At 43.6% G+C, this 27,691-nt stretch overlaps 2 protein-coding genes across 3 annotated transcripts in view; both read left to right on the top strand.

The window, feature by feature from the left end:
• FANCD2 (FA complementation group D2) overlaps positions 1-24,054 on the top strand; it is a 39,720-nt gene extending 15,666 nt beyond the window's left edge. The window contains exons 15-44 of one of the 2 annotated variants that reach the window (XM_081900233.1): positions 72-215; positions 1,980-2,114; positions 3,205-3,336; positions 3,597-3,704; positions 4,445-4,554; positions 5,778-5,838; positions 7,429-7,548; positions 8,356-8,429; positions 8,530-8,676; positions 9,815-9,915; positions 10,562-10,677; positions 11,418-11,526; positions 11,774-11,875; positions 13,304-13,416; positions 14,218-14,364; positions 14,599-14,715; positions 15,324-15,452; positions 15,609-15,727; positions 16,116-16,226; positions 16,512-16,639; positions 17,282-17,381; positions 17,715-17,837; positions 18,025-18,118; positions 18,709-18,780; positions 19,199-19,237; positions 19,963-20,037; positions 20,605-20,679; positions 22,016-22,162; positions 23,075-23,146; positions 23,653-24,054. In XM_081900233.1, coding sequence (XP_081756359.1) covers positions 72-215; positions 1,980-2,114; positions 3,205-3,336; positions 3,597-3,704; positions 4,445-4,554; positions 5,778-5,838; positions 7,429-7,548; positions 8,356-8,429; positions 8,530-8,676; positions 9,815-9,915; positions 10,562-10,677; positions 11,418-11,526; positions 11,774-11,875; positions 13,304-13,416; positions 14,218-14,364; positions 14,599-14,715; positions 15,324-15,452; positions 15,609-15,727; positions 16,116-16,226; positions 16,512-16,639; positions 17,282-17,381; positions 17,715-17,837; positions 18,025-18,118; positions 18,709-18,780; positions 19,199-19,237; positions 19,963-20,037; positions 20,605-20,679; positions 22,016-22,162; positions 23,075-23,146; positions 23,653-23,727 — 3,195 coding nt within the window. In that variant the 3' untranslated portion in view covers positions 23,728-24,054. Of the gene's footprint in view, positions 1-71; positions 216-1,979; positions 2,115-3,204; positions 3,337-3,596; positions 3,705-4,444; positions 4,555-5,777; positions 5,839-7,428; positions 7,549-8,355; positions 8,430-8,529; positions 8,677-9,814; positions 9,916-10,561; positions 10,678-11,417; positions 11,527-11,773; positions 11,876-13,303; positions 13,417-14,217; positions 14,365-14,598; positions 14,716-15,323; positions 15,453-15,608; positions 15,728-16,115; positions 16,227-16,511; positions 16,640-17,281; positions 17,382-17,714; positions 17,838-18,024; positions 18,119-18,708; positions 18,781-19,198; positions 19,238-19,962; positions 20,038-20,604; positions 20,680-22,015; positions 22,163-23,074; positions 23,147-23,649 lie in introns of both variants that reach the window. The other variant, XM_081900232.1, reaches the window with a different exon arrangement.
• A 1,260-nt stretch (positions 24,055-25,314) lies between these two features.
• BRK1 (BRICK1 subunit of SCAR/WAVE actin nucleating complex) lies at positions 25,315-27,399 on the top strand. Its single transcript, XM_081900404.1, has 3 exons — positions 25,315-25,517; positions 25,646-25,728; positions 26,759-27,399. The coding sequence occupies exons 1-3, from the start codon at positions 25,400-25,402 to the stop codon at positions 26,783-26,785; spliced, it is 228 nt and encodes a 75-aa protein (XP_081756530.1). The 5' UTR covers positions 25,315-25,399; the 3' UTR covers positions 26,786-27,399.
• Positions 27,400-27,691: the final 292 nt, after the last annotated feature.

Here is a 27,691-nt window from a genome sequence, read left to right as displayed (position 1 = left end):
ATTCTTATTCTTCTACCTTGCTTGGTTGTTAACCTTTGCATTATCAGGTTAATTGTTTTACTTGCCAAAAGGTTCTGGATCTGATAATGCTGTTAGTAATCTATGCTACAAATGGCAAGAACAAGAAGCAGATTGAGAGAGTGCTGAAGAACAAGATTCAATCAGGCTGCGTAAGAGAGCAGTTGCTGCGCAATGCCTTCCGTTACTACTTAATGGTGAGTACTCCTGCTGCTGTGTGATCCAGCATGCTGACAGTCTTTCCCCCCATTCCATCCTCTGTCCTAAAATCTGCATGATTATTTGCTGGTTTGCATACAGACCTTGCTTATTTTATCCACATGGCTGTGTACACAGGTACAGATCTGCATGGAGAGACATTAAAGTAAAACAGGCAGAGATGGTTACAGCTTTTCCTGCAATCATGGTGGTTTCAACTGCAGAAATGGCTGCTGGCTGCCTCCACATGCTGCCTGATTAATTCTGAAGATAACAAGACTTGTATGTGTGAACTGGCTCTAGGATTCAGGGTGTTACTGGCTCCTACAAAGAACATGTGCTTCTTTACATCTGGAAACTGTCAACAGGAGACATCCTCATACATAGGCGCCGACTCCATGGGGCCTGAGGGGGCCCGAGCCCCCTCAAAAATTCGTTTGGGGGGGCTCTGCCCCCCAATAATTTAATAAAATTATTACCGTATTTTTCCCTCAAAAAGAGGAAGCGGCTGCTTTCCTGCATTCTGCCTCAGGGTCTTACTGCCCACCCTCCTCTGTTTCCTTGCTGTGTTTGCTCAAACGGAACAAAGAGCAGGGAAAGCCCCTCCCCTCCAGGCAAGCAGGCAGGAGGGAGGGAGAGAGAGAGAGAGAGAGAGAGAGAGAGCGCGCTGGCTGGCTTGGGTGGGTAGGTGAGGGAAAACTTTTGCCTTCCTTTCCTCCTTGCCGTTATACCCCTCCCCTGCATTCTTAGCCAGCTGCTTCTCTGCACACCCCTCTCGTGCTCCTTGTCCGTTCTGTGTTTTTCCTTCCCTCCCCACTTAAAATGTGGTTTAAAAGCATGGATCCACATGGATCCTCAGGATCTTTGCATTGGGTCACCCCAAATTCACCAACAGATCACATAGCATGTCCATGGCTACAGCCTGCCCCCCAAAAATCACGCACCCACTGTTGCCTGGGGCTGCAGTGGTGCAAAAATGTGGTTAAAAAGCATGGATCCACATGGATCCTCAGGATCTTTGCATTGGGTCACCCCAAATTCACCATCAGATCACATAGCATGTCCATGGCTACAGCCTGCCCCCCAAAAATCACACACCCACTGTTGCCTGGGGCTGCAATGGTGCAAAAACGTGGTTACAAAGCATGGATCCACAGGGATTCTCAGGATTTTTGCATTGGGTCACCCCAAATTCACCATCAGATCACATGTCTGTGGCCACAGCATGAAGCACAAAAATGATACATCATTAATATTCACTGCCCACGGCGGCAGCCAATCGGCTGCCGCAAAGGGCGGGCCCTCACAGGTTCACTTAAGGTCGGGGCAGCCCGGGGCTCACCCCTTTCGTTCCCCCAGCAGCAGCGGTTTGGAGGTCTTGGGCCCCCCCAATATTTTTTATAAGTCGGCGCCCCTGTCCTCATACGTACGCTTCCTAAAGCCGGCTGGAATAAAACTTCCTTCTGGCAGAACTAGACAGCGTTGGTGGCTTCTATCCCTCAGAAGGCTCCTTATTGCTTGCCTCATTGTCTTATCGATTTACAATGTAATTTTAGAAATGTCAGTCCGTCTGGCAAATCTGTATGAATTGCTCCAGTATTTTGTTAGCTCATCTTTGTGAGATGTTGAAGTGTTTCCTGTAATCGTTGCCAATCTTTTCAGGAGAGTAAAATATAAAAACCCCTTAACTTGGAGTAATATAGACAATTGGAAATATAGTAGAGGTATGTATCAGAATCTCCCTTTTTTCTCTCTTTATCCAGGTTATGAGAGACCTCTTTCCAGCTGTCCTGTCACTGGCTGAGATCTTTGTACACTCGGCAGATCCCTGCATTGTCTCTTTTGGCTGCTGTATGTACAAGCAAGCATTCACAGTCTTTGACTCTTATTGCCAGCAGGTATAGTGACACATTAGTTCCATTCTCTGTTTGGTGAAGTGTGTGTGTGTTGTTGCCTTGTAGCAATTGACAGCTTCTGCTTCTAATGTAGTGGGGGGCAGAATGACATGGATCATAGAAGACAACCAGTTTGCATCAAGTTTCCCGTTTTGCAGCCAGGCCTGTGCCAGTGATAGGTGAGATAGGGCACTGGCCAAAGGCCCTTTCTGGCCACAGCACTATTAGCCACCCTGCAGCTACCAGGGCTGGACCATGTTCTGGTGGGTGGGAAATATGCTAATTACTTTTTAAATTTGTGAAACATTTATAAATCACCAATTACAATCCACTTCAAGGCAGTGTAAAGTTTAAACGGTAAGTTCACAATGATCTAATTCTGAATGAAATGCTGCTGATAACCCAGGGGCACCTTTATTTAATTCCTCACATTAAACACCACTGAGAGGGAGGGAATAGGTCAGCATATTATTATTTATTAAAATTATTGCCTGCTCTTCACTAAAAATAGATAAAAATCACAATAATATGATGAGTTCGGAAAATGCACACCTCCGGCTTCAAAAGTCAAAAACGTTTATCTGCACTTCTTTTTATTTTCCTTTTGTTACATCAAGATGCCTGCTGTGATTAGTTTGATAAGCACATCTCTGTTCTGTGTTTTGCTCTGGTTTATGTAGAGTTTCTTGTCATTCTCTACAGTCCAGCTTATGTGGGTGCAAACTATGTTAACCAAAAGGGGAAAGCTGAACAAGAATATACAGGCAAAGAAGTCAGGGCCGGCCCACCTATGAGATGCGCTGAGGCAGCCACCTCAGGCGGCAGAATCCCAGGAGGCAGTGTCCCCATGACTGCTGGAAAAGTGGCAATTTCCAGCAAGATCTCACCAATATCTTGAGACATCTTGTGCCCTTCACTTTGTGGACACTGCTGTGTGACCCAGCTAAAGGAGGCCTTGGACTCAGGTGGCAAAACAGGATGGGATGCCTCTGGAAGTAGGCAGCATCTCTAGCCTCTCTTATACCAGGTCAGGGCCATTCTGCCCAAAACTGGACTGCATGCTTTTCATTTTGCCTTGTGTTTGTTCCTGCAGGAGATTGTGGGTGCCTTGGTAACTCATGCATGTGGTGGCAATAATATTGCAGTTGATGTCTCTCTGGATATGCTCATTGATCTGGTGTCTCTTCATACTTCATCCATAGTTCCTTATGCAGTCTTTCTGAAGGCAAGTATGATACAAAGCTGGGAGCTCTCACTTTGGTACTAACAGCTTAACAACTAACCGTTCTTCTTTGGAAGAGTCTGAGCAATCGGCTGGTGCTTGATGGTCCACCACAGTTTGGTTAATGGTCCACTTTTTGTGACACAGAAGAAGTCAGTCCAGGTGTTAACAGTATACTTTTTGCTGTACTGCACATTCTGTTATCAGAATTTATCATGAAGATATGGAGTACTTGGCTTGACTCTGTGATCTCTCCTTTTCAGAGCATTTTAGATTATATGGATAATCTAAGTCCACAACAAATCCGGAAGCTATTCCAGATTCTTAGCATGCTGGCATTCAGCCAGGGGCACAAAAGCAATCACATTCAGGTGAGTAGAAACATACTGAGTCCTGTAGATCCTGATGGCTATGCACCGTATTGGCCTGACTATAAGCTGCACCTGCAAATAAGCCGCACCTTTAAAATTCAAGGTTTATTTGCAGGTGCGGCCCACCTCCCAGCACTAACACCCTGAACAGGGGGTGGCCGGTGCTCAGCGCCCCACTCCCCAAGCCGGTGCCGGCACTCGGCTCCAAATATAAGCCGCACTTTAACTTCTCACAGTCAGAATTTGGGGGGAAAGTGCAGCTTATATTTGGGCCAATACAGTACTACCTCCAAGATGGAATTCCTTTGAGTACCAGTTGCTGAGAACACAAGTGGGGAGCGTTGCTATTGCACTCATGTCCTGATTCTGGGCTCCCATACGCATCTAGTTGGCCACTGTGAGAACAGGATGATGGACTAAATGGGCTTTTGGTCTGATCCGGCAGGGATGTTCTTATGACCTAATCGCAAATATCTAGATGCCAGTGTGTGTGTGTGTGTGTGTGTGTGTTAACAGTGAATGTTCAAAATTTGCTGAATGTTGCTGATACCTGCTACCTTAGAGAGAAAACATTTATCCACTTCTCAGACTTACTCCACTGAATTCCAGCACATATACTACTTCTACCCTTTCAGGTGTTAGAGATTTCATGCATAATTCAGTGGCATGAGATTTACTTTGAGTGCATCTGGATGAGGCGTCGTTATTTCTGACATTATGCTTCCTCTCTTTCCATGCAGGATGACATGCATATGGTGATCAGGAAGCAACTCTCCAGCACTATTCCAAAGTATAAGCGCATTGGTATTATTGGTGCAGTTACCATGGTGGGAAGCATGGCAGCAAAGAGGTGAGGAAATGGAGAAGAATTTGCACACTGTCGTTTAACTCTTTTCTAGATACAGATGGCAACCGAGGGTGTCTCTTGAAAACTGCACCATGAACAATCCAAGAGAATATAGCAATTTTAAAAAATCAATTTCCAAATATATAGGTTGTCCAAAAGAGCTCCATTAAGGCTGATACCAACAGTATGCCTTAGAACAGGGGCTTCCAAACTGTCGTCCATGGGCAAACTTCATTCAGGTGGATTTGTGGCTGAAGACAGGAGGCAGCTTATCCATTGTGTTAAATATGATGATCTTTAATTTTATTTTTGTTGATTCTTTTATTTCTTGTATTTTACTATATTACAGTTTGAAGTCTCTGGAATTCAGATTGTTATACAATAAAATACAATTATATAAGAACTGAAGGACGCAATAAAAATACAGTTTAAAATTGTACAGTGTCTAGCACAGTGCATTACAGTTGCTACAACAAGCAGAAAAAAATCTTAATTGGTCCACCAGGACCCTCAGCCATTTTTAAGTGGTCTATGGGGAAAAAGAAAGCGGAGCCTTAGAAAAAGTGAGCAGCAGGATTTCTAACTGTGTTCCCTGTGTACACACAACGTATACAAATTGTGCAGTAGAGATGAGGGGCACATAGCTTTTCAAATGTCTGGCAAAATGTTGTAGAGCCTAATGATCTGCAATACATTTGCATATGATTTATTGATGCCTTGTTAAAGGTGAGGTAGAATTCTGTGTTCTTGGGCTTTTGAAATGAATGCTATCAAAATGCATTCTGCAAATTATGAGGGGATCCCTCCATGGTATTGTTTTAATTCTGTGATATGAAGTGCTGCATGATCAAAAACACAACAGAAGCTATAAAATAAAATAATAGTGTTCTTGTGAAGAGACACAATTCTAACTGGATTTCAGTTCATTAGGCAATGGTATTTGGGGTTCATTTGTTTTGGAGAATAGTGCAAAGCAGGAAGAAAGCCTTCAGAGGCTATGTGAGCATTTATGGCATTTGAAGCCACCTCCCTACCCATATGGGTCTGTGATAGTTATATCATTGTGATGATTAATTGGACAGTGAATGATGATCAATGAGATGTAAAGAATGTAATGAATTTATGGTCTTTGAAGCAGCCTTAGTTCCATTTCTGTGGCTCAGAAATGTATATCCGAGCACCCAACTACATCAGTTAAAAATAATTACTCTAAAATATGTTTTCAGGAGTAAAGAAAATGGGCAGCTATTGGAACGGGCACAGCTGAGCAAGGAGCAATGTAGACAGGCAAGTATTTGGATATTTGCAGGACCGCTCTGGGAATAGGTAGTATGTGGGGAAGAGATGTGTTCTTTGAAAAATTGCAGCAGAGCTGAATGGGAAGATCAGTCAGTGTAAAGCTTGGGGAGATATTCAGATTAACGTGATGCTTGCTTATTTATTAACTTAGAATTTAAACTGACCGGAATCCTCCCCAATTTTAACATGGGGGGGAAGTCGTTAGAAAGTTTCTGCTTTTCATTTTAAACTATCTCCTTCTCTTATGTGCTAAAGAGGAGGTGGGAGGAGAGAATAGGCAAGCCCAATAGAAACCATGGTTTAGCATTAGGTGAGGTGAGGCCCGGTAAAAATAAGCTTGGAAGAATTACCGTATTTTTCGTCCTATAGGACGCACCGGCCCATAGGACGCACCTCGTTTTTTGGGGTGGGGAATGAATAAAAAAAAATTATTTCCCCCCTCCAGCTGCGGCTGCCGCCCCAAGCCTTGCACACGCCTGCCCGAAGCACGGGGCACCCTCCGGAGGGCTCCGCGTGCTTCGGGCGGCAGGCTGCCACCCCAAGCCTCGCGCGCCCGGCGGGAGCTCCTGCCGGGCGCGCAAGGCTTGCAGACACTCGCCCGAAGCACGGGGAGCCCTGCCGGGTGCGCAAGGCTTGCAGACACTCGCCCGAAGCACGGGGAGCCCTCCGGAGGGCTCCCTGTGCTTCGGGCAACAGGCTGCCTCCCCAAGCCTCGCGCGCCTGGCGGGAGCTCCTGCCGGGCGCGCAAGGCTTGCAGACACTCGCCCGAAGCACGGGGAGCCCTCCGGAGGGCTCCCTATGCTTCGGGCAACAGGCTGCCGCCCCAAGCCTTGCGCGCTCGGCGGGAGCTCCTGCCGGGCGCGCAAGGCTTGCGGACAGCTTCCTGAAGCCTGGAGAGCAAGAGGGGTCGGTGCGCACCGATGCCTCTTGCTCTCCAGGCTTCAGCGAAAGCCTGCATTCGCCCCATAGGACGCACACACATTTCCCCTTCATTTTTGGAGGGGAAAAAGTGTGTCCTTTGGGGCGAAAAATACGGTAATCTGAGAATGGGTGAGTGGGAGTTATGGGAGGAGCAGGATGTCAATGTCAGTAAGACAAGGTGTCAGTGTAGATTTGTGCACACAGAATGCGTTTCAGAGATAGGTGTCAGATATTACCTGTTACAGATAGGTAGCCGTGTTGGTCTGCCATAGTCAAAACAAAAAAAATTCCTTCCAGTAGCACCTTAAAGACCAACTAAGTTAGTTCTTGGTATGAGCTTTCGTGTGCATGCACACTTCTTCAGATACCTTCTTCAGATATTACTTAACATTTGGCTGCTGGTGTTCCTTATAATGTTCACAGGGGAATGTGCACAGGCTGCCTGCACTTGTGGAACCATCACAAGTTGCCTGTACAATTATCCTATCACAATTATGAGAAGAGCCATTGACCAAATGCCAGAGTGACATTCATTTGGCTAATGACATTTCTGGTAACTTCTAAAGCCACTTGGGGGTTTGTGGACTATGTGCGAACATTGAAAAGCTGAAACCATATCATCCTCCAGTAACTACTCTGCTTCTTCTTTTTCTACAGATTATATCTTTACTAGAGCTGGTTTGCTCCTGCTGTGGACAGGTCCCCCAGGCCTTGGCTCTCTATTACGATGAACTTGCCAACTTGATTCAAAAAGGGAATTTGGATTCTCAGATCCTAGTAGGTCATAGAGCTATTGGTCTGCATCCATTCAGTTACAGACATTGTATAACCGTAGCTGGGATAATATTAGCTGAAACAGTAGTCTGGTAAATCATGGTAAACTTTAATCTGAAGCAATTGAGCACGTGCACATTGCTCCAGTTGCTCCTCCTCCCTTTACCAAGCTGAGAGGAAACCAAACACAGCGCTTCCTTAGCATCACATGCAAGCCATTGTTCATGGTTTGTTTCTCTCTCTATAAGCCATGAGTTGAAGGTTTGTTTTTTACTTCATGCTCTTGGTTTATATGGAAGAAACAAACCATGAGCGCTGGTTCACACGTAACACTCCGCCAGCACTGTGGTTGGTTTTAACCTGGCTTTTGGCAATGGAAGAAGCAGGGTGGATGCAATTTGAATAACATGCACCAGCATGCTGCATGTTTGTGGTAAGCCATAGTTTGTTTCTGACTTCTTCTGACTTCTACACCCTAAAATCTTTTTTCCTCAAAGAAAGTTTAACTTATTGCTTTACTAAATCCTTAAATAAAATAATATCTTGTTTTGGGAGGGAAAATAAGGTTTTGGCACCACACCTAAGTGCCATACAACTTGAACCAGTATTGGGAGTAGATTAGGCTAATTAAAGTCTATGAGGGTAAAGGGGTTCTCAATGGAGGCAGTCAAAGGAAAAGTAGTGGAGGATAAAGGAGGAGTTGCTTTAGCTAGTTTGCATGCTTCACTTCCTCCTTTAGCCTGCACCGTCACCCTTCTTCACCATAATTCTTTAAAATGAATTTTCCCTGTGGAACTGTCATTCTTTCAGGAGTGGATTGAGAACAGTGTGGAGAAGGACTTTGAGAGAGATTTTGTGACAGATCTTCTCCCTATAGAGGACAGGTATTTCAGGGGGGAAAAACACCATTTACCGCCTTCAGTACCAAAAATTCAATTAGTTATTGTAGCATTGGCCATCAATTGATATCTGATTCCTCTGCAGTGCTTTCCTGCTCCCGGTGAAGTCCCTGTATAGCTTGGAAGATGACAAAAGTGAGGGAATAATTGCTATTAACTTGTTGCCTCTGCTGTCCCAGAGCTATTTGAGCAAGAATGTAGATGAAGTAGCAGCTAAGAGCCATGACAAAAGGTCGGTGGTGCTTCTCTGTTCTTATTGAGATGAATAGATAACAGCCTTGGCCAAGGCAGAATGTGGCTGCTAATGCATACTTTTTAAAATTTAAATGGAATCATGGAAATAGTTGTTTTGTTCTTTCAGAAAGAATTAGGATGGTTATGAAGAAAACATGCAGGCATTTCTGATAAATGTAAAAACAAGGGGAAAGAGCAGCAGACTCACAGTGTTCCTTTTCAAAACACATCTCATTGCCTTGCCACAGCTCATGGTTCCTATCTCTCCAGTTTGCTTAGTAGTGCATCTGCATTTCCCAACTATCCCAACTTTTCCCCCTAGGCATTGCATATGGAAACAAAGATTCCAATTTCATGAGAGGAGGCAATTTAAAGGTTAAGAGCAGTAGACTCGTAATCTGGGGAACCGGGTTCGCGTCTCCGCGCCTCTGCTCCTCCACCTGCAGCTGCTGGGTGACCTTGGGCCAGTCACACTTCTCTGAAGTCTCTCAGCCCCACTCACCTCACAGAGTGTTTGTTGTGGGGGAGGAAGGGAAAGGAGAATGTTAGCCGCTTTGAGACTCCTTTGGGTAGTGATAAAGCAGGATATCAAATCCAAACTCCTCTTCTTCTTATACAACAAGAAAGATGCAGTCAAATTTAAATATACTTTTAAAAATTTGCTAAGTTTTACACTGTCTGAATAATATATTAAGAACACATAAAGCTGCCTTAAGCAAAGTCCAAATTATTTATCCACCTAGCATAGTATTGTCTAGGGTTGGGGTGGGTAACCTGTGGCCCTCCATACATAAACGCAATGAATATGTCTATTAAAGAAATCCCCCAAGGAAACTACTGTTGGTTTTTTAAAGTATTAAGTGGTGTGAGATAACTTGGTGGTCATTTATCGGTCCTATATAGATTTAGTCCAGGGCAGCCAACATAGTTGTTGGACTCCAGTTCATATCATCCCAGATCGTTGGCCATGCTGGGTGGAGCTGATGAAATTTGGAGTCCATCAATATCTGGAAAGGCTGAAGTTAGCTACTCCTGATCTAGGGCTTCAGACTGGTCTTTCCAAGCCATGTCTGGAAATACAGTACTGAAAACTGGACTAGGACATTTTTCGTTTCTTCTCTCCTTTCTCTCCCCAGGGTAGTGTCTCCTCTGTGTTTGTCACCATTCTTCCGGCTGCTGAGACTCTGCATGGCAGAACTGAATAAAGGGAGCTTGGATGATGTTGATGCCCTATTAGGTACAGGTTATGGACAGTTATCTCTGTGAATGAATGGCATTTATTGCTTTAGTCCATGGACTACAGCAGAAGATAGTTGGCTCTGCCTGACCTAATCTGTCCTGTAATCTCTTTGAAGGCTTGGGATGTTCAGAGCTGGGTTGTGAGCAAAACATCTTATCTTCTAATTTGTTGTCTCTTAAGTTATACTGTTCATTCCCCCATAATAGACTGAATTGCAGTGGTACCTCGGGTTAAGTACTTAATTCATTCTGGAGGTCCGTTCTTAACCTGAAACTGTTCTTAACCTGAAGCACCACTTTAGTTAATGGGGCCTCCTGCTGCCTCCGTGCCGCTGGAGCACGATTTTTGTTCTCATCCTGAAGCAAAGTACCTGAGGTACTATTTCTGGATTAGCGGGGTCTGTAACCTGAAGCGTATGTAACCCGAGGTACCACTGTACTAGGAATCACTGGTCGTGTGCCATTTACCTCTCAGGCCAGCTGAACTTAGTTCTGTGGTACTCTGGGAAGGATAAGGTGCTAGCTACTATATACAAATGCAACAGCTAAGAGGGATGGATTGTGAAGGTGGCAGTGGGTGGGTGCTTTGATTATGTTGAACTTAAGTTAACTTAAGCCCTGGGGTTTTGCCATGTTTGTTACAGGGTGCCCTTTGTATCTGACCAACTTGGAGGTGGTAGGAAAGTTAGATTCCTTATCGAAGCAAGAGCGTGAATTCCTCTGTTCTCTTCTATTTCATGCCCTCAACTGGTTCCGTGAGGTGAGCAGTACTATGCAAGAAATAGTTAATTTCCTACTCCTTCAAATTCTGGCTAATACGCCAGATGTCTGTCTGATATGACAAGTACCATCTCCCCAAAAACATAAAGGGAAGCTTTCCTAAACTGGGTTCTGTGTGTGTCTAAATGGATTCATATTTTCATGACATAAATATTATTTTTGTATTTGGGAGTGAAGAAGTGCATGGCTTCCTGATTGGTACATGTAAAAAAATACATGCCTTCAGAAGTACACACTTTTTATGATACAGATATTAATATTTGTAACTGGAAAAATAAGTGTACAAAGGAGCCTCCAGGATTCTTTTTTAAAAAATGTTTTCTTTGTTTGTCACATTACTTTTGAAAAGAGTGTGTGCCCCAAGATGTCAGAGCACTGTCTCATGCAGTATAGTACAGCAATTTCAAAAAACATATCTGCATCATTAAAGCTGTGGGTTCCTGGTCAAGGGGATGAAATTTGCAAATGCACTTCACCATGTTGTTTGGCTGACATTTTATGGTCCAAGTCAGCAACTTATTTATAACAGGTGATGTATTTGGAGTTGGACAAAGGCTGAAGGACACAATCCTTATTGTGGAGTGCATTAAGATGTCTCTTCAGTGTGCTCTGGAAGTATCAGATTCGATAAAAGGTTTAGCAGCTATCCTAGATTAGCAGAGGTAGCTAGGAAAGGAGAGGTCCCTTTCTTGGTTTCACAATTTCGCTTCGCCTTTCAAGGTGGTAAATGCCTTCTGTCAACAAGATGACCCCGAGATAAAGGGGAAAGTTTTGACTCGGTTACAGAACATTACGGAGCTACAGTGTCTGCTGGAAAAATGCTTGGCAGGTGAGCAAGAACAAAATGCAGGGTTAAAGGGCATGGGGGAAAGAGAATATACAGTATCTGCATATGTCTACAAGTAGATGGGCTGGCAAACAGGTTGACTGTGGTTTTTCTGCATGTGTAGGATTGCTGCACAGTTACCTGTGTATTTCTCATCGCCACATGGAAATACAATTCATGTAGAAACTTTGTAATGTATGAAGGCTGCCTTAATGTAGTTAACAAACTTGCTTCCGCTTTTGTTTCTCAGCAAGCCCTGGATATGTTCCCCCTCTTGCAAATTTTGATTCTGAAACCTCAGAAGGAGTACCTGTCATCAATACCATTGGTGCCACCAAAAAGAAGAGCAAAGGTAACATATGCTAAACTTTATTTTTAAAATAAAAATTCATGGAAGAATATAATCGAGACTATAAACTTTTTTTGCAAATAAGTCCAGAAATGCAGAAGAGGTAACGCAATAATAAGACTGTATAGCACAGCACCTCAAGCTTAAAGTATAATTGTGTCTTTGTTCAGTCAAGAATTCTGTATATTATGGCCTGTATACCATGGTGCGGGACACAGGTGGCGCTGTGGGTTAAAGCCTCAGCGCCTAGGACTTGCCGATGGAAAGGTCGGCGGTTCGAATCCCTGCTGCGGGGTGCGCTCCCGCTGCTCGGTCCCAGCGCCTGCCAACCTAGCAGTTCGAAAGCACCTCTGGGTGCAAGTAGATAAATAGGGACCACTTACCAGCGGGAAGGTAAACGGCGTTTCCGTGTGCGGCTCTGGCTCGCCAGAGCAGCGATGTCACGCTGGCCACGTGACCCGGAAGTGTCTCCGGACAGCGCTGGCCCCTGGCCTCTTGAGTGAGATGGGCGCACAACCCCAGAGTCTGTCAAGACTGGCCCGTACGGGCAGGGGTACCTTTACCTTTACCTTTTATACCATGGTGCTGCAGGAGTATCAGAAGGGCTGGGTCGACCGGGAGGAAGGGATTTTGTGGCTGCTGCCAGGCCTCCACACTGAGAAGGGCTCCCCTCTTCCAGGCTTACCCAGTTCTCTGTCTCTATGGCTGCTCCTTCTTGTGAGTAGTAGTACGGCAGGAGTCACTGCTGCGCTGGTGGCATTCCTTTGGAGAGTGAAGATAGGGAGAAAGGTGTTAGCATGAAGGTATTGATTGTTCTCCATGTCTGAGGGGCAGCCTTTGTTTGGAAGGTGCCCAGTGTTTGTGGGTGTGTGTTCCTCAAGTGCATAGTGTCTTTCTCCAAGTGCCCCCAGCCCCACTCCTGAATGCAAAGTCCCTATGCAGGGAGCCTGTGAGACAGCATAGCACGCCACAGATGTCAAGAAGTGCACAATTTGAATCCTGCAGGTGCTGTAGATCCACTGGGTCCAGAAGTCCCATTTGGAGTGGCCTCAGTTGGAACCAGGTGCTGCTGGGCCCAATTACTGAGGCTCAGGTCCTCTTCGTTGACTTTTGTGGTGTTGTTTTCATTAGGCCATCCTTTTTGCTAGCTTAACTCACACAGGGCTCCTAGGGTCACATGACTGATCAGATGGGGCTTGGGATGCACATTATGTCCCCCTCCCTCCTGTCCTGTAATGCCCCTTATTCTGGGCTTGCACCAGCTTTGGCTGCTGCAGGAATTTGCATAGCTCCATCTGAGCCCAAGGGTGGGGACTTAGCTGTGTCTGGAACTTCCCAGCTTAGCTGGGGATCTGCTGCATCCGAAGATGCTCATCTCAACAGATCTTGCCCCCTTTCTCTCTGTTTGTGAAATGCTCCCTTGTTTTTCAGGGCAAAAAACCCCCAAATCTGATAATGGCAAAAACGGTTCTGCAGACAACTCACAACTGGATGAGAACACAGAAGCAAATCAGCCTGAAGCTGAGATCAGCCAACCAGAGAAGGTTCCATATAGCCCAAGTTCTTTTGAGGAGTATACAAAAGGAAACTAAAAAGAGCAGACTGGGGTGCTGTGGGTTTTTCCCTAGTAATTTGAGCTTTATTCTCTCCCTGATTATGAACATCCTCTCATGAAAAATCTGATAAACCACATGATAAAAAAGCAGCATTGGTGCAAGCATGCCAGGGTAATTGGTATCCACTCAGTGGCTTAAGGGGTTGGGGCCAGCAAAAATGCATTTCAGATTCCTAGGGTGCCTTGGATTTTTCAAGTCTTAAATCAGTGTACCCATGATTTTTTTTTATTTTTCTTATATTCTTTCCTTCTGGATGTGCAGTACACTGGCAGCATATACAAATACATGCCCCCTTAGTGAAAATCTAAGACCAGACATTAATGAAGAAGCACCATAATCTGAATGTGCAGTCATTTCCATATTGTTTGGCAGTGCTTCTATCTTCCCATTCTGTGGTGCTCTTCCAATTCTATTATCCTATAGCTTTTTTTAAGCACAGACTTGGATGGCTATCTACCTGTCAGGGATCCTATAGCAACGGCATTTCTTGCATCAGCAGAGGGTTGGGCAAAGATACCTTTGAGATGCCTTACATTTCTATGATTCTATACTGTTGAAAGGGAAATTTGCACAGTCTGTATCTGTATATGCCACCTGTGTATTTCATCTTATCAAATGCCATTGAGAACCAATGCTGGCCAAATGCAGAGATACTTTTGCAGTTGACTGGCACTCAGTTCCCAGAGATGTGTCCTGTGCAAAGAGATATGTTCTTGTTCTTCTTTTCAGGACTCCACAGAAAAAGAACCAGAGACTCCTTTGGTACCACTGCAGAGTTATAGTGCGTATTTCCGTGAACTAGACTTAGAGGTTTTTAGCATTATTCACAGTGGCCTGCTGACCAAATCTGCTCTGGATACGGAGATGCACACAAAGGCACGTAAATTTAAAGAACCATGGCATAAACTTCAGTGTACTTACTCTCACCTGTTGTGGTGAAAATACACAGCAGCAACACACACTCTTGTCCCATCCTACTCTGATATCTCCTGAACTAGCATTTTTATGTAGTGCTATATTTAAATGCCTGAAGATCCCAGAATACTTCATTTATAGGCACCATATGAGCATTTGACTTAATTGTGTCATATTCTTCCCTTAAATTTTTAGACCCATGAAGTGGTGCAGATTGGGCCAACACAGCTTCTGTTCCTTTTGGATGATCTGAGTCGTAAGTTGGAACACATGCTGATTCCAGTTGCTGCAAAGAGAGCCCCCTTTTTTAAGGTATGTACAAAAGAGATAGTAAGAAGGTACAGTACTGTGTTTCTTACGTTGGGGACAAAATGCAGCTCCCCAGGCCTCTCTAGCCTGCAGGACTCTCCCCAGGGCATGCATCCTACCAAACCACAGTTGTCATCAGCTCTGCTTTTCAACCTTCTTGAGGGTTTTTTTGCCCAGTTGAAATGTGTCCTTGAATTCTGATAGTGCTTTTTGCTTGCCTGGGTGGAGGGCAGAGAAGGATGTGATGAGTGTGTAGAAACTAGCCTAAGTAATCCACTCTCTTTGTCCCTTGTGCATTCTGATTCACTCTTGTATACTTCCTGGTTTGATCAAATCTTAGTTTGCTGTTAAACCTGATTTAGTAAACCATGATTTGATCAAAGTAGGAAGATGGGGAGGGAGGGAGAAAGTCCAAGCCACATTTTCCCAAGTTTGTGCTCTTCAAAAGGTGACTGAGTTATGTGCCCAGCTTTACGCTGGTACCAGCTATGCACTTTATTCTATACTGAAGACAATTTCATGTTTGCTGAGCATTCATTGGTAAAATCCCTTTCACCTATACTAAGGTCTGATCACTGCATAAAACTTTAAAAACCTTGGATTTTCTACAGGGAAAAGGAAATAGAAATGTTGGATTTTCACATCTTTGTCAAAGATCATCTCAAGAAGTGATTGAATATGCTGTTGAACTCTTGAAGCCACTGTGTAATCACATGGAAAATATGCACAACTACTTCCAGGTTAGAAAGTAAATTGTTTAGGCTACATCAACATAAAATGTGTGTTTTATCAGGTGTGGGGTTTGTTTCCATCATGAGTGTTTTGTAAAGTAGGTGGATCACAATGTAAGCAAGCAAATGGCAGCTTTTTACTTAATAGTTTGTTCTTCAATTAAGGCACTGATTGCAGAGAACCATGGTGTGATCGATGGGCCAAGGGTCAACATTCAAGAACACCACCTCATGTCATCCTGTTATCAGCGATTATTGCAAGTCTTTCACCTTCTGTTTGCTTGGTGAGTGTGCGGAAGTGCAAATATGACAGTGAGGATGAACCATCACTCTTATTTTAGGGCTCTTATTTTTCTTCTTGGCTAGGACTCCCATCCAACAAGCCATCCTTAGCTAAGGTCAGTAACAGGCTCCTGTGAAGCTCATTGTCATATAGCCCTGACACAGTTACTTGGTCAGATTAAGACAAGAACGTAAGCAAAACTTTAGGGTGCCCAACTGTGCAATCAGAGTTGATAGTCCTCTGCTGTAGAAATGAGACCCAAGATTTCTGATGACATATGGCTGGTAGTCTGTGCATGAAAAGCATACAGAGCTTGAAGAATGCTTACATTTCTCTTCCCCACACTAGGCATTGTTGCAAAAGGTGATTGATGTCTTCTCTTTCCTCAGGAGTGGATTTTCTCAACACGAAAACCATAGCTTGCTGAAATCTGGTCTCCGGGTCCTAGCACATAGACTCAAGCCAGGGGAGAGAGATCTCCCTCTTGAGGAGTTGCTCAGGTAAAATAAAGAACATGTCCCTCTTGGTGCACCCCTTAGTGTTTTTTTAGCCCTATTTTGAATAGACCACCTTTCCTCTTGTCAAAGTGCCTGATCCCTTCCAGGTAGTTTTTCAAATGGATCTAAAAGGTAAAAGATTCAGAAACAGGATATAGGATCCATCACTGGGCATGGGAAACTGAATATTAGAATGTGTTTATTATATCAATATACCAGCAATGTTGTTGTTGTTAATAATAATAATAATAATAATAATAATAATAATTTCTTTTTTGTATCCTACAGTCAGAGTTTTCAATACTTACTGAACTTCCAGCACAGTATTCCCAACATTTACTGTGCACTGAGCCTCACTCAGCTTCTGCTTGTCATTACTGAAAAATCTGGGACTAGCCAGAAAAGCAATGAAATAGGTAATGTGTACAGAGTTTCCTTGCATTGCATAGCTTTAATTTGCATAAATTATGTGTAGTTTTGAGAGTTTCAGCAAGCACATTGAAAAAGGTATGCTGTGCTTTCAAGAAATAAAATGTTGAAAGGATTTAATTTATGGTTCGTGGTTCTCAGCTAACCTAGATGGAAAGTAGGGTTCTAAAGTGGATGATGCACACAATGTTTGTACGTCTTATTGGAAAATCCCTGAAAACAGGGGGAGCTTTGTATGTCACAACCCAACAGAGATCATTGAAAAATAGTTGCAGGATTATGAGACTATGACTCCAATGGGTGCCGAACCACAGGTGCTTGGGCCCACAGATATCACAAATGGCAAGAAATAAAAGTTGATGCAAAATCACATGGTGTGTTCAACACATGTTATCTGCCTAGCTCATGGATAGCCAGTATGGTGCCCCTAAAATGTTGCTGGACTACAACTCCCATCATGCCAGACCATTGGCTTTCTTGGCTGGCCTAATGGGAGTTGGAGTTCAGCAACCTCAGGATAGCCCCATGCCGGCTACCCGACTGAGACACTGAAAGCGGATCAACAGACTGTTGCCTGCCCTGCACAATAAAATAAATCCATGCATTCTTCTTTTGTTCTTCTTCGACAGCTTCCATCACTAAACATTTTCTCTGCCAATCATGGCTGCAGCCCAGTGGAATTCGTCAGAAGGGCACCCAGTTTAATGATGCTCTCCACACTTTGTTCTGGTAAGGATGGCTTGAGATATAAGCATAATGCTCTCTACTTTCCTTCTCACAAAAAGATCATGATATAGCAGCCAGTTTATTTCATTTGACACTGAAAAGGCCTCATTGGCAACTACCGAGATTGTTTAAAAATCACAATTTCTAATCAAATTGCATTTGTAACTACGCTACATGTTTATAATTATGAATATTGATGAAATAGGGAAGAAAACATCTTTTATGCTTTTCTAGTACATCAAGCCAAATGTAATGTAATGTAGTGTAAGCCTTATAAGGCTTTCTGATACCATATGGAATTCTGGTAATTTTTGTGAAAAAAATTGTTCCACACAGTATCTATATGGAGCACACAGATAATATATTGAAGGCAATAGAAGACATTTGCAGTGTCGGGATTCCGCAGCTGATTCAGTCTTCTAAAGATGAATACTCTTCCACTTACCCTACGTTGACCAGGTAATGGGGACCTTGAGACTTATTTTTTCCAATGAACAGTTCTCCAAAAAGAAAGAAATAATGGAGAAACTTATATTATGTATACAGCATAAACAATATGTAAACGCTTCAGAGAATAAGAATGCTCAGAAAGCTGTGTATTATTTCAAAGTGGTGTGACTTCAGCACAACTTTCTATTTTCACCAGGCAAACTTTTCCAGTTTTCTTCCGAGTGATGATGGCTCAGCTAGAGAGCTCAGCGAAAAGCATTTCTGCTGGAAAACCATCAGATTCCAGTGAGGTAGGGTGACATAGGGTATCTGAGATTTCTAGCAGGAAGTCTGCATACCATAGCTCTGGCAGAATGTGTGGGAGCATGTTCAGCCTCACCATGTTCTTAATTCCTGAAGCTCTGAGCTAATTTTGCACAAGTTCAATAACTAAGTGGTAAAATAGCACATGTGTAATCAGTTGTAAAGGTGTATACACACACACACACACACACACACACACACACACCATGGCATTTAAGACCAAACTGCGGGAGGCAGTGGAAAACAGAAGTGCCTGGCATGCTCTGGTCCATGGGGTCACAAAGAGTCGGACACGACTAAATGACTAAACAACAACAAAGCTTGAAAGTATTGTCAGGTCACTTGTATTGTTTATTGTAGGGAACCTCAGTCATATAAATGTGTTGTCTTTCATAACTGACAGTGGCCTAACAGATATGTAACACTAACCTGTGATTTAGCATTGTGTGAAGAAGCCTCGGTGAACCTCAGACTTGTTCATCACCACTGCCTCTCCCCCTCACCTCGAGGAACATGGCTCCTGGCAGCAGCCAGATGATACCCAAATAAACATATTTCTACTCTTGTTATTCCACAGGTCCAGCTAGAGAAGTTGCTACGCTGGAACCTGGCTGTCCGGGATTTCCACATCCTTGTTAATTTAGTCAAGGTGAGCAGCCTTCACATTAACAAGGAACGTGCATTGCTGGAATATGACTGTGTAGGATTCCTGTATTCTTATCCATTTAGTCAAAATGAGTGCCTTTATGTTTAACCTGGAGAAGAGTAAAAAAAAGACGTGATAACCATCATCAAACATCTGAAGGGACTGCCATGCAGAAGCAGGGGGCTGTTCCAGAGTGCAGACTAGAATCAATGGGTGGAAATTGCAGGGAAGCTGATTTTGGCTAAACACGAGGAGAAACTTCCTAACAGCAATTTCTTACGAGAGCTATTCAGCTGGAATAAGCTGCCTCAGGACCTTGTACAGACTTTTACGTTCCTTGGGAAGGTGGGAGGAATTGCTTTAACTAGCATTCTGGTTTCTCATCATTCTTTCTCCTGGATCCTTTACTCTTTCCAAACAGGTATTTGACAGTAGGCCTGTGCTCAGTGCTTGCCTGAAGGTAAGTTGAAGATCTGATGACAATGGTGGCTCCCACAGAGGCTTACAAATGTGTGAGAAGACAATCCCTGCCTTCAAGCTCACACAAAAGAAAAGGGGGCTGGGAGGGAGCAGGGCGAGAGGAAGCAAGCTCAGGTACTAATTCTTAGTTACAGAGATCTTGCAGTGAACAGCAGGAATTGGGGGGGAAATGGAGAGCATCCAAAAGTTGCTGGTCTCTCAGTGCCAAAAACAACCCAGGCAATCTAGGACTTCCACTCTGATACTTCAATTTGACTCTGCACCTGGCTATAATTGCAATGCAGGGAGCACAGCACTTCATTCAGTGAAAGGTGCTTATTATGTGAACTTGGATGTAGGTATGAGGGAGCACCATGCTGATACTTGAAATTACTGGCACATGTACCTTCTGCCCAAGTATTCCTGCTACAGTAGAGAAACTTTGGACCACAAATACCTTTTGATTACATAGCTACATTGCACTACAGACATCCTATGAAACAGTTCCTGAGATTGTTTGGGTGAAACTATAAAAATTAAAATGATGTAAATTGATGGCAGGGATATGCTTTAATACTTCTTCCCTGATTAGGCTGGAAAGGGAAATAAACAAATATGCAAGGTTCCATGCTCTGTGATGTAAACTCGTGGCTTGTTCAAATAGCATCTCCTAATTTTTGTAAGCAATTACCACATTTTCTGCCTTTTTGTCTTTGCTCCGCACAGTATGGGCGTCTTTTTGTGGAAACATTCTTGAAGCTTGGCATGCCCCTATTGGACTGCAGCTTTAAAAAACACAGGGTAAGGTGTTGGAAACCGGGCTGTCTTTTGATTGACACAGGAATAGACTGAACAATTTGTGGCTGCTCTTTCTAAGCATGGAGTATAGTGACTGTGCAAATGATACAATGAAAACGGGGGAGGAAATGTTTGGTATAACTGAGTTGATCTGAGAACTGAACAGTGGGTGAAACAAATTATGTGCCTTAGTGACACTTCCTTGCAAAACTGCCATGACCCAGAGCATGGGATAATAGTAAGACAATAATTCAGATAAGGGCTGTTTCGTGTGTTACTTTTAAATATACATCTCAAAGAGGTTTAGGGGACATGTGGCAAATATGGGCATCATACAAGTACACTTGTCCAGGAACCAAGACTGACTGCAACTCCTTTTTTAATGTACAGTACACTTGGTAGCAAACCTGAATTTGGTGTGATGCAATATGCAAAGCCGTCCTAACTGGTTCGGTACAACCCACTGAGTGAAAATAGAGCCTTGAGTTACAGTGATAATGCAGTATTCCAAGTAGCCCAATAGGTGGCAGTTTTGAACAGGTTTGTGAATGGTTTTCTTCCGCCTTCCAGGAGGATGTGCAGAGTTTGCTGAAAACCTTGCAGCTGAGCACTAGACAACTTCACCACATATGTGGCCATTCCAAGGTAAAGAAGGCTACAAACAAGGTGTTGGCTTCTAATTTAGTACAATCTGGTCAATCTGCTTTAAGTTCTCTATCGAAGTATGCTCAGTCTTCCCATTTCAGTGATTATTTGTAATGAATTGCAAATCCAGGAAGAGGCTGGGAATCTCCAGGTTGTCCTCCAGCTATTCTTGCTTTATCCATTCCTGTCCATGCATAATAAGAAGGGTCCGGCTAACATTTTTATAAGCTAATTGCTATTAGCCTGTAAGTCTGACCTTTCTTATTATGGACATATCACAACCACAGGGACGCGGGTGGCGCTGTGGGTAAAACCTCAGCACCTAGGACTTGCCGATCGTCAGGTTGGCGGTTCGAATCCCCGCGGCGGGGTGCACTCCCACTGCTCGGTCCCAGCGCCTGCCAACCTAGCAGTTCGAAAGCACCTCCGGGTGCAAGTAGATAAATAGGTACCGCTTTATAGCGGGAAGGTAAATGGCGTTTCCGTGTGCTGCGCTGGCTCGCCAGAGCAGCGATGTCACGCTGGCCACATGACCCGGAAGTGTCTCCGGACAGCGCTGGCCCCCGGCCTCTTAAGCGAGATGGGCGCGCAACCCCAGAGTCGGACATGACTGGCCCGTACGGGCAGGGGTACCTTTACCTTTACCTTTATCACAACCACAGGTATATTCTTCTGGAAGGCTAAATTGTCATCACCTGTTTTGCTACTCCTGATATTGTTTGTTGTTGTTGTAAAATAGTAGTAGTAGTAGTAGTAATAATAATAATAATAATAATTTTTATTTATACCCCGCCCTCCCCAGCCAAGGCCAGGTCAGGGCGGCTTACAAGCAATAATAAAAACAAGTAGTAGTAGTAGTAATATAATATTCAACCCTGATCAACTTAAGAAGGTTATATTTATGGCAGCAGACCCTTTCCTGCTTCCCTATGTCCCACTGCCAGTCCTGTTGCCTAAAACCTGTTCCTTGACCTTACACTTGTCTTTTTAGGGTTAGCACTGGGAGAGAAGGGGAGGTAGAAAACAGACTTCAGAAGAAAGAGCAAGTTTGTCCAAAGGCAACAAACTACAATATCAATAGCACTCTTAAGTTTATAATATACATTTTACAACCTTTATACTATTTAGTTATAACAACCATATTGAAGGTCACTATTTCCATCACAGCAGAGGCAGGGAGATAAAACCTTGCTGAATGCCATTTAGTGCATTCATAAAACAGGGTTTGAAGCCAGATTTCCTATATCCCAAACCAACTGAACAATCCTGATTAAATACAGAAGAAGATGCAGATAAGGATTGTTAATTTCATTCTGTGCATTTCTTCCATGTGTAGATTCATCAAGACACAGGACTCACCAGCCATGTACCGCTACTGAAGAAATCCCTTGAGCTGTTTGTTTACCGAGTGAAAGCAATGTTGGCTCTCAATCATTGTCAGGAAGCTTTCTGGGTGGGCGTCCTCAAAAACAGGGATCTGCAGGTGAGAATATATATGTGTACAGCATCACTTGGTTTCTTGTGAATGGCTCATTAACTGAGCTTGGTGGAATTTGAATGGACCTCATTATTCAAGTGTTAGCAGAGTAAATAACATTTAAATACATGGAAGATCATAACTTTTATGTTATCGGATGTCTTTTTAGAAAGCTGAGTGAACACTAAGCAAGCTCTGTACAGTGAAGAAATGGTAAAGTTAAAATTGTTGGAACTAGATGAGCCACGTGCAACTGCAATGTTATATTGATGTGGGTTCCTCTTCTCTCATCCATGGTGCAGATAGCATCATGGTGTCCAGTTGTTGCTAGCTTGTTGAATGATTTATTTCAATGGAGATCATCTGAAAGGGCCTCTGAACTCAAAGAAATTAATTTTCACATACTGGCTTTTGGAAGCCAGTTTGCTGACAGCGTGTTCATCCTCTTCAATGGAATGATATACGGGTAACAGTAACACACACAGTATTTGTGTGAAATAGAATAAGAAATAAGCCCTTTATTAAATTAAAAGTATTTGTGCCCTGTCCTTTCAGTAGAATGTTTGAGGCAGCTCATAACACACCTTCAAAATACAGGTAGGTAGCTGTGTTGGTCTGACGCAGTTGAATTAAATAAAAAAAATGTCCAGAACAAACATAGTTGGTCTCCAAGGTGCTACTGGACAATTTTTTAATTTTATTTATTTAGTTCTTCAAAATACAGTAAGTGACAAATGCAAGAACAGCTAAAAAGGGGCAGGGACAGCAACCAAAAGAGCTTTAAAACCAAATAGTCATATGTCAGGAGTCAAATGCATGTCTAAAACGAAAGGTCTTCACAGAGTAGCAGAAAGCCAGTCAAGAGAGAGGAGACTTCCATTTTTGAGTGGCATCATAAGTTTATTGTGTCCATTTTAGGGAGAAGAGATTCTTTCACAGGCATCCCAAGCTAGCAAGATGGAGGAGGAGATTTCCAAGCTTCCCACAGAGGTAATTCTCTAAAGCAACTATTGTGGTTGTGGTTGTTGTTTTTATAATCCTTATATTCTGCAGTAGGGGAAGGGTCAAAATTATCATTCTGTTTCTGGTACAGGAAATGCACAATGATAAGATGTCTTCACTGTTGTTGTAATCTGAGCTGTGCCACTGTTGCGTCTTTCTCACTAACATCTTTTGCACGAAATGAGTCTGTAGGCTTGGGGGGGGGGGTAGACTGACCAATGGGCATAATCCGGTTAGCCTAATGAGATAAGATTAAGATGGAAATGGCACTCTGAACCATTCCTTTCTTGGACATGGAAAGGCAGCAATTTGCACATTGGGGAAACCCACCCCTAACTTTACATATATGCTAATAAGGCCAAGGTGAGAGGCCAAGAAATATTTGGGGCTGTGGTGGCTAGCTCAATGAAAATGCTTATAGATAATGTGCATACATCTGTATCCCTTAATCTTCACCACTTGTGCATCAGTGCCATGATTTTTTTCCCCAGGAGGAGGAGGAAGGGGAAGATTCAGAGAATGAAGATGGCATGGATATCAAAGACAGTGATGAAGACAGCTCTGATTAGCATGGGTTATACTGGCTTAATTCTTCATTGCATAATTACTGGAACTAGTAAATTAAAGGAAGCAAATATTGAATGGATTGTGTGTCCAGAACACCTGTGCTTCAGTGAGTTTATTGTGGATCTCTAGAAAGATTTGCACCTTGAAATTCAAAGCACTTTTCTCCTTGCATCCAAATCTGTCTCCCTTTTCCTCTCTCATATGCCTTGCTCTGTCCATCCCTAAATATTCTCCACTCGTGATATGTAAAAACAAAACATACAACTTTTCATTTGAGTCAAGAATCAACATTTGAAATGTTTGATTAAACATTTGAAAAAATACTAAAATGTTCATTTTGGTTACTTTCGTCTCATGAAAATATTTCATTGCTCATTTGTATAGTGTTCTAGACTGTTGTGTTGTTTGTAGTGCTACATGCAGAAATATGTATTAAGATCTTTGGAGTTTCATTCACAAATTTACTAAATAAATTAGAAATCCTAACTGTTGCATGCTGTGGCAAGTGTTCTAGTTCTAAAGGGGCACTAATGACATTTCTGTAGGTTTAATTAACCTTCAGCATTTGTGTCCCTTACCCACAAGTCATTTCAAGGCTTCTGTGACATTGTCTATAAGCATTTAAATAGGGCAATTGAATGTTATGGAATCATGTCCATGTCTACACACTGAAAAAATATAAATTTTGCTGTCCTGAATTGTCCAGCTAGCTTTAGTCTTTCAAGTATTGCTGTTATCTCTATTTAATATGAAATACATGTAGCTTTCCAGAGTGTAAGAAAATGGCAAGTAAGCAGAGAATCAGTCATGCCCCAAATTTCATCAATTAGTTGGGAAGGAAAGCTAATATATGTCTCTTGTTTTTGTAACTTTATATCTTACATGGGTGTTAACTGGGGTTTGAATATGTCTTAAGGTGTGGGATTTGCATTTTAAATTTGGGCAGTCCTGCTTTTTAAAGCCCCTTAGGCCTTTAACTATAATGCTTGATTTTGTAGAGTTTTAAATGCTTTATTGTAGGGACACAGCAGTTTCTTCCCTCATAATGGCTATGAAGGAAGGAGTTTTTGCGTCACAAGCTTTCAAGTCCAGAGAAACATTAATTCCAGAGTGTAAAAGTAGTACGCAATGCTGCAATATTGGCTTCTGCAGCTACACATCAAAGCTATGAAAAAGAAGAAAATCTGGTAAACCACAACATCAGGAAAGAGAAGTATTGTAGCCAAAACAGTGTGTTCTTAGCCCTTTTATTAAAAGCATAAGAAGCACAAATATGTTTGAAATTGACTTCACATGATTTATAAGCGTAAGAATTCCACTCTTGCTATCTCCCTTTTGCAGGCTTTAGATAGGGTAGACCTGACTTTCCTTAATCTAAAAAAGCCCCTCACTACTGGGCCTCAAAAGAGAAATCCAAGGAAAAGATTGAAGCCACAACAAACCCAAATGCCAACTCTGTCTCGGCATCTGTTCAGCAATCCCAGACTTGCCGCAGTGCGCAGACTCGCGGCTTTGGGGAGGGCGGGGCCCAGGGAAGAACGGCGCACGCGTGCCGCAACCTTGGGCCTGCTCCTGCGAGACACGGAAAAGCAAGCCTGGGGAGACGGGCTGCGTCTTGTGCGCAAGCGCAGCAGCTTCCGGGGAGGGGGGTCCGTCTGCTCTCAGCTGTCGGTCATGTCGGTGCAGGAGGACCCGGTTCAGCGCGAGATCCACCAGGACTGGGCCAATCGCGAGTACATCGAGGTGATCACCAGCTCCATCAAGAAGATCGCGGACTTCCTCAACTCCTTCGGTACAGAAGCCGCCGCCCTGGCCTTCTCCCTTGTGGGGGTCGCGATCCCTGCCACGCGGGACGGGGGGGGGTGTCTGGCTGGGGGCGCCGCTTGCCCACCTCTCACTTTCCCTTTTCTTCGCCTGCAGACATGTCCTGCCGCTCGCGCCTGGCCACGCTCAACGAGAAACTGACGGCGCTGGAGAGGCGGATCGAATACATCGAGGCCCGGGTAAGGCGGCGGCGGCGGCTGCTCCTTAGGTTGGGGAACCCCGGAAGGCGATGACCCCCCCTTTGCCTGGCTGGCTGCACCGGCGGCCGACTCGGCTTCGGGGATTCTGCTGCCGACCCCCTGCTCCCTTTTGCAGGCTTCCTCCAGGCACGGAAGCCAGGCTTGCTTTTGCCCTCCCTGGAGGCTGAGAGGAACCAGGTGGTCAGTTTCAGGCAGCAGGTTGGGCGCAGGGATATAAGAAGCCGCCAAATGCTGAGTCAGATATGGACCATCCAGCTTAGTATGACCTGTGCTGATAGGCAGGGTTTCAGTCAAGGGAACTTGGCAGTGCTAACTGGATATCCCTGTAATGGAACCTCTGCCACTTAGCTATGGCCCTTGTGTGCTTGAATGATTCATAGATAAGGCACCTCATCTAGTTCAACCCCCAGCAATGCAAAAGCCCTCCAGTCAGCTTCTGCCTTTCCTCCCAAACCTTCCTGTACATAGAAAACTAGCATATAAGGGAGAGGGCAGACACATTGTGATGCAAGCCTTTTTTGTTGTTGCCTGGAGCCTTCTTCATCACACATATTTGGCCCACACATTGCACCCAGAAAAAGTCCACTACACTTAACGCTGTATTCGATTTAAGTTATCATATTGGGGGAATGTACATGTATTTATATTTCATAACATGTATACATTGCGTGATTATTTTTTTAAAAAAACAATTTACAAAAGTGCTACCAGAGTGGCATGAAGTAGATTATTGATGCTATTTTCTGAAATTTTGGTTGGCATAGTGAAGGTATTGACTTAACATGGATTTGGGATTGTTTCATATGGGTCAGCCCAGCTACTTTTGCTTTATTTTTAGATTTTAAGGTGTTATGTGATCAAGTGTGCACACAAAAAATAATAATATCTATACTCCTGCATCAATACTACATATAAGTTTCCTAAAGAAACTTAGGAATATCCTCTTCCCCCTTCCCTTCCCAGGAAACCACATTGCAAGGCAAGCAAGCTCTCTTCTTTCTTTTGACAGGTAACAAAAGGTGAAACGCTGACATAGGGTGGCGGAGGCTGGCAGAGAGCCAACCTGGAAAAAAATGTGCAGCTGTTTACGAAGCTGACGATCAGACATCAAGTTTCTTCATTTCTTAATATGGATGGGAGCTACGCTCGTCTCTGCCCCTTGGGAAGCTGCATCCCCCGTTTGGAGCCTGTGACTTTGTGCGGGTGATTTCCACCTGAAATGGCTAAATTGTACAAGAGCATGTTTAATTATGTGGTTTTTATACAAGCCGATTTATGCGCTTGCAAAGCTCTCTTTAACAGAATCTTTATGAAACCAAATCTTCATTTCTGGGAACACAATGATGGGGGTGGTGTTGTTTTTTAACAGTTGAAACAGACCAGGATGTTGGGACTGTGCATAGTGGGCAGTTTCAATATACACAGTAAGAGCATCCTGCGGCTGACTTTTGCTGCTGGAAGGTATCGATTCATTTCGCTGCGGTTGTCCAACAGAATAAATGTGCAGTGTGTTTTGGGGGGCAGGGGGAGACTTATCATGTGCCAAGGGAGGGGGGCTTAGTTTTCTAAGTTTTTTGTATTCTCTGATGTAACTTGGGGTATCTTTTTTTCCATTTGTGTTTCAACAATAAAACCTCCTGTGCTTAACAAGTGTGGTCAGTCTGCAACTAGAGTTTGGGATGGGTGTACATAAGGGATACTGCCGCCGTGTATCCCTTCCAATGCCCATCCAATGCCAGAATAGTGTGAGCGTCCCAGAAAATATTGGTGGACACTTGCAGCTCCCCAGTATATCCATAGTTAAACATTTTAAATGTTTGTGTAAATTTATTTTTATTTTAATATTGTGGAATTCAGTGTTGTGCTAGGAGATTGACCTGTCACTGCAAGCACTTCTGCTCGCCCAGTGGAACAATATCCCCCATGTGCTGTTCTGGGGGTT

The sequence above is a fragment of the Podarcis melisellensis genome, assembly GCF_964234715.1.
Source record: "Podarcis melisellensis genome assembly, chromosome: 2".
In the NCBI taxonomy this organism is placed as follows: Eukaryota; Metazoa; Chordata; class Lepidosauria; order Squamata; family Lacertidae; genus Podarcis; species Podarcis melisellensis.
The sequence above is the reverse complement of the archived record's forward strand: the minus strand, read 5'-3'. Positions and strand labels throughout refer to the sequence as shown.

Coding starts and splice junctions, on each gene's coding strand:
- BRK1 (XM_081900404.1), top strand. CDS start 25,400: ATGTCGGTGCAGGAGGACCCGGTTCAGCGCGAGATCCACCAGGACTGG. Junction 25,518..25,645: donor GGACTTCCTCAACTCCTTCG/GTACAGAAGCCG, acceptor CTTCGCCTGCAG/ACATGTCCTGCCGCTCGCGC. Junction 25,729..26,758: donor TCGAATACATCGAGGCCCGG/GTAAGGCGGCGG, acceptor TTCTTTTGACAG/GTAACAAAAGGTGAAACGCT.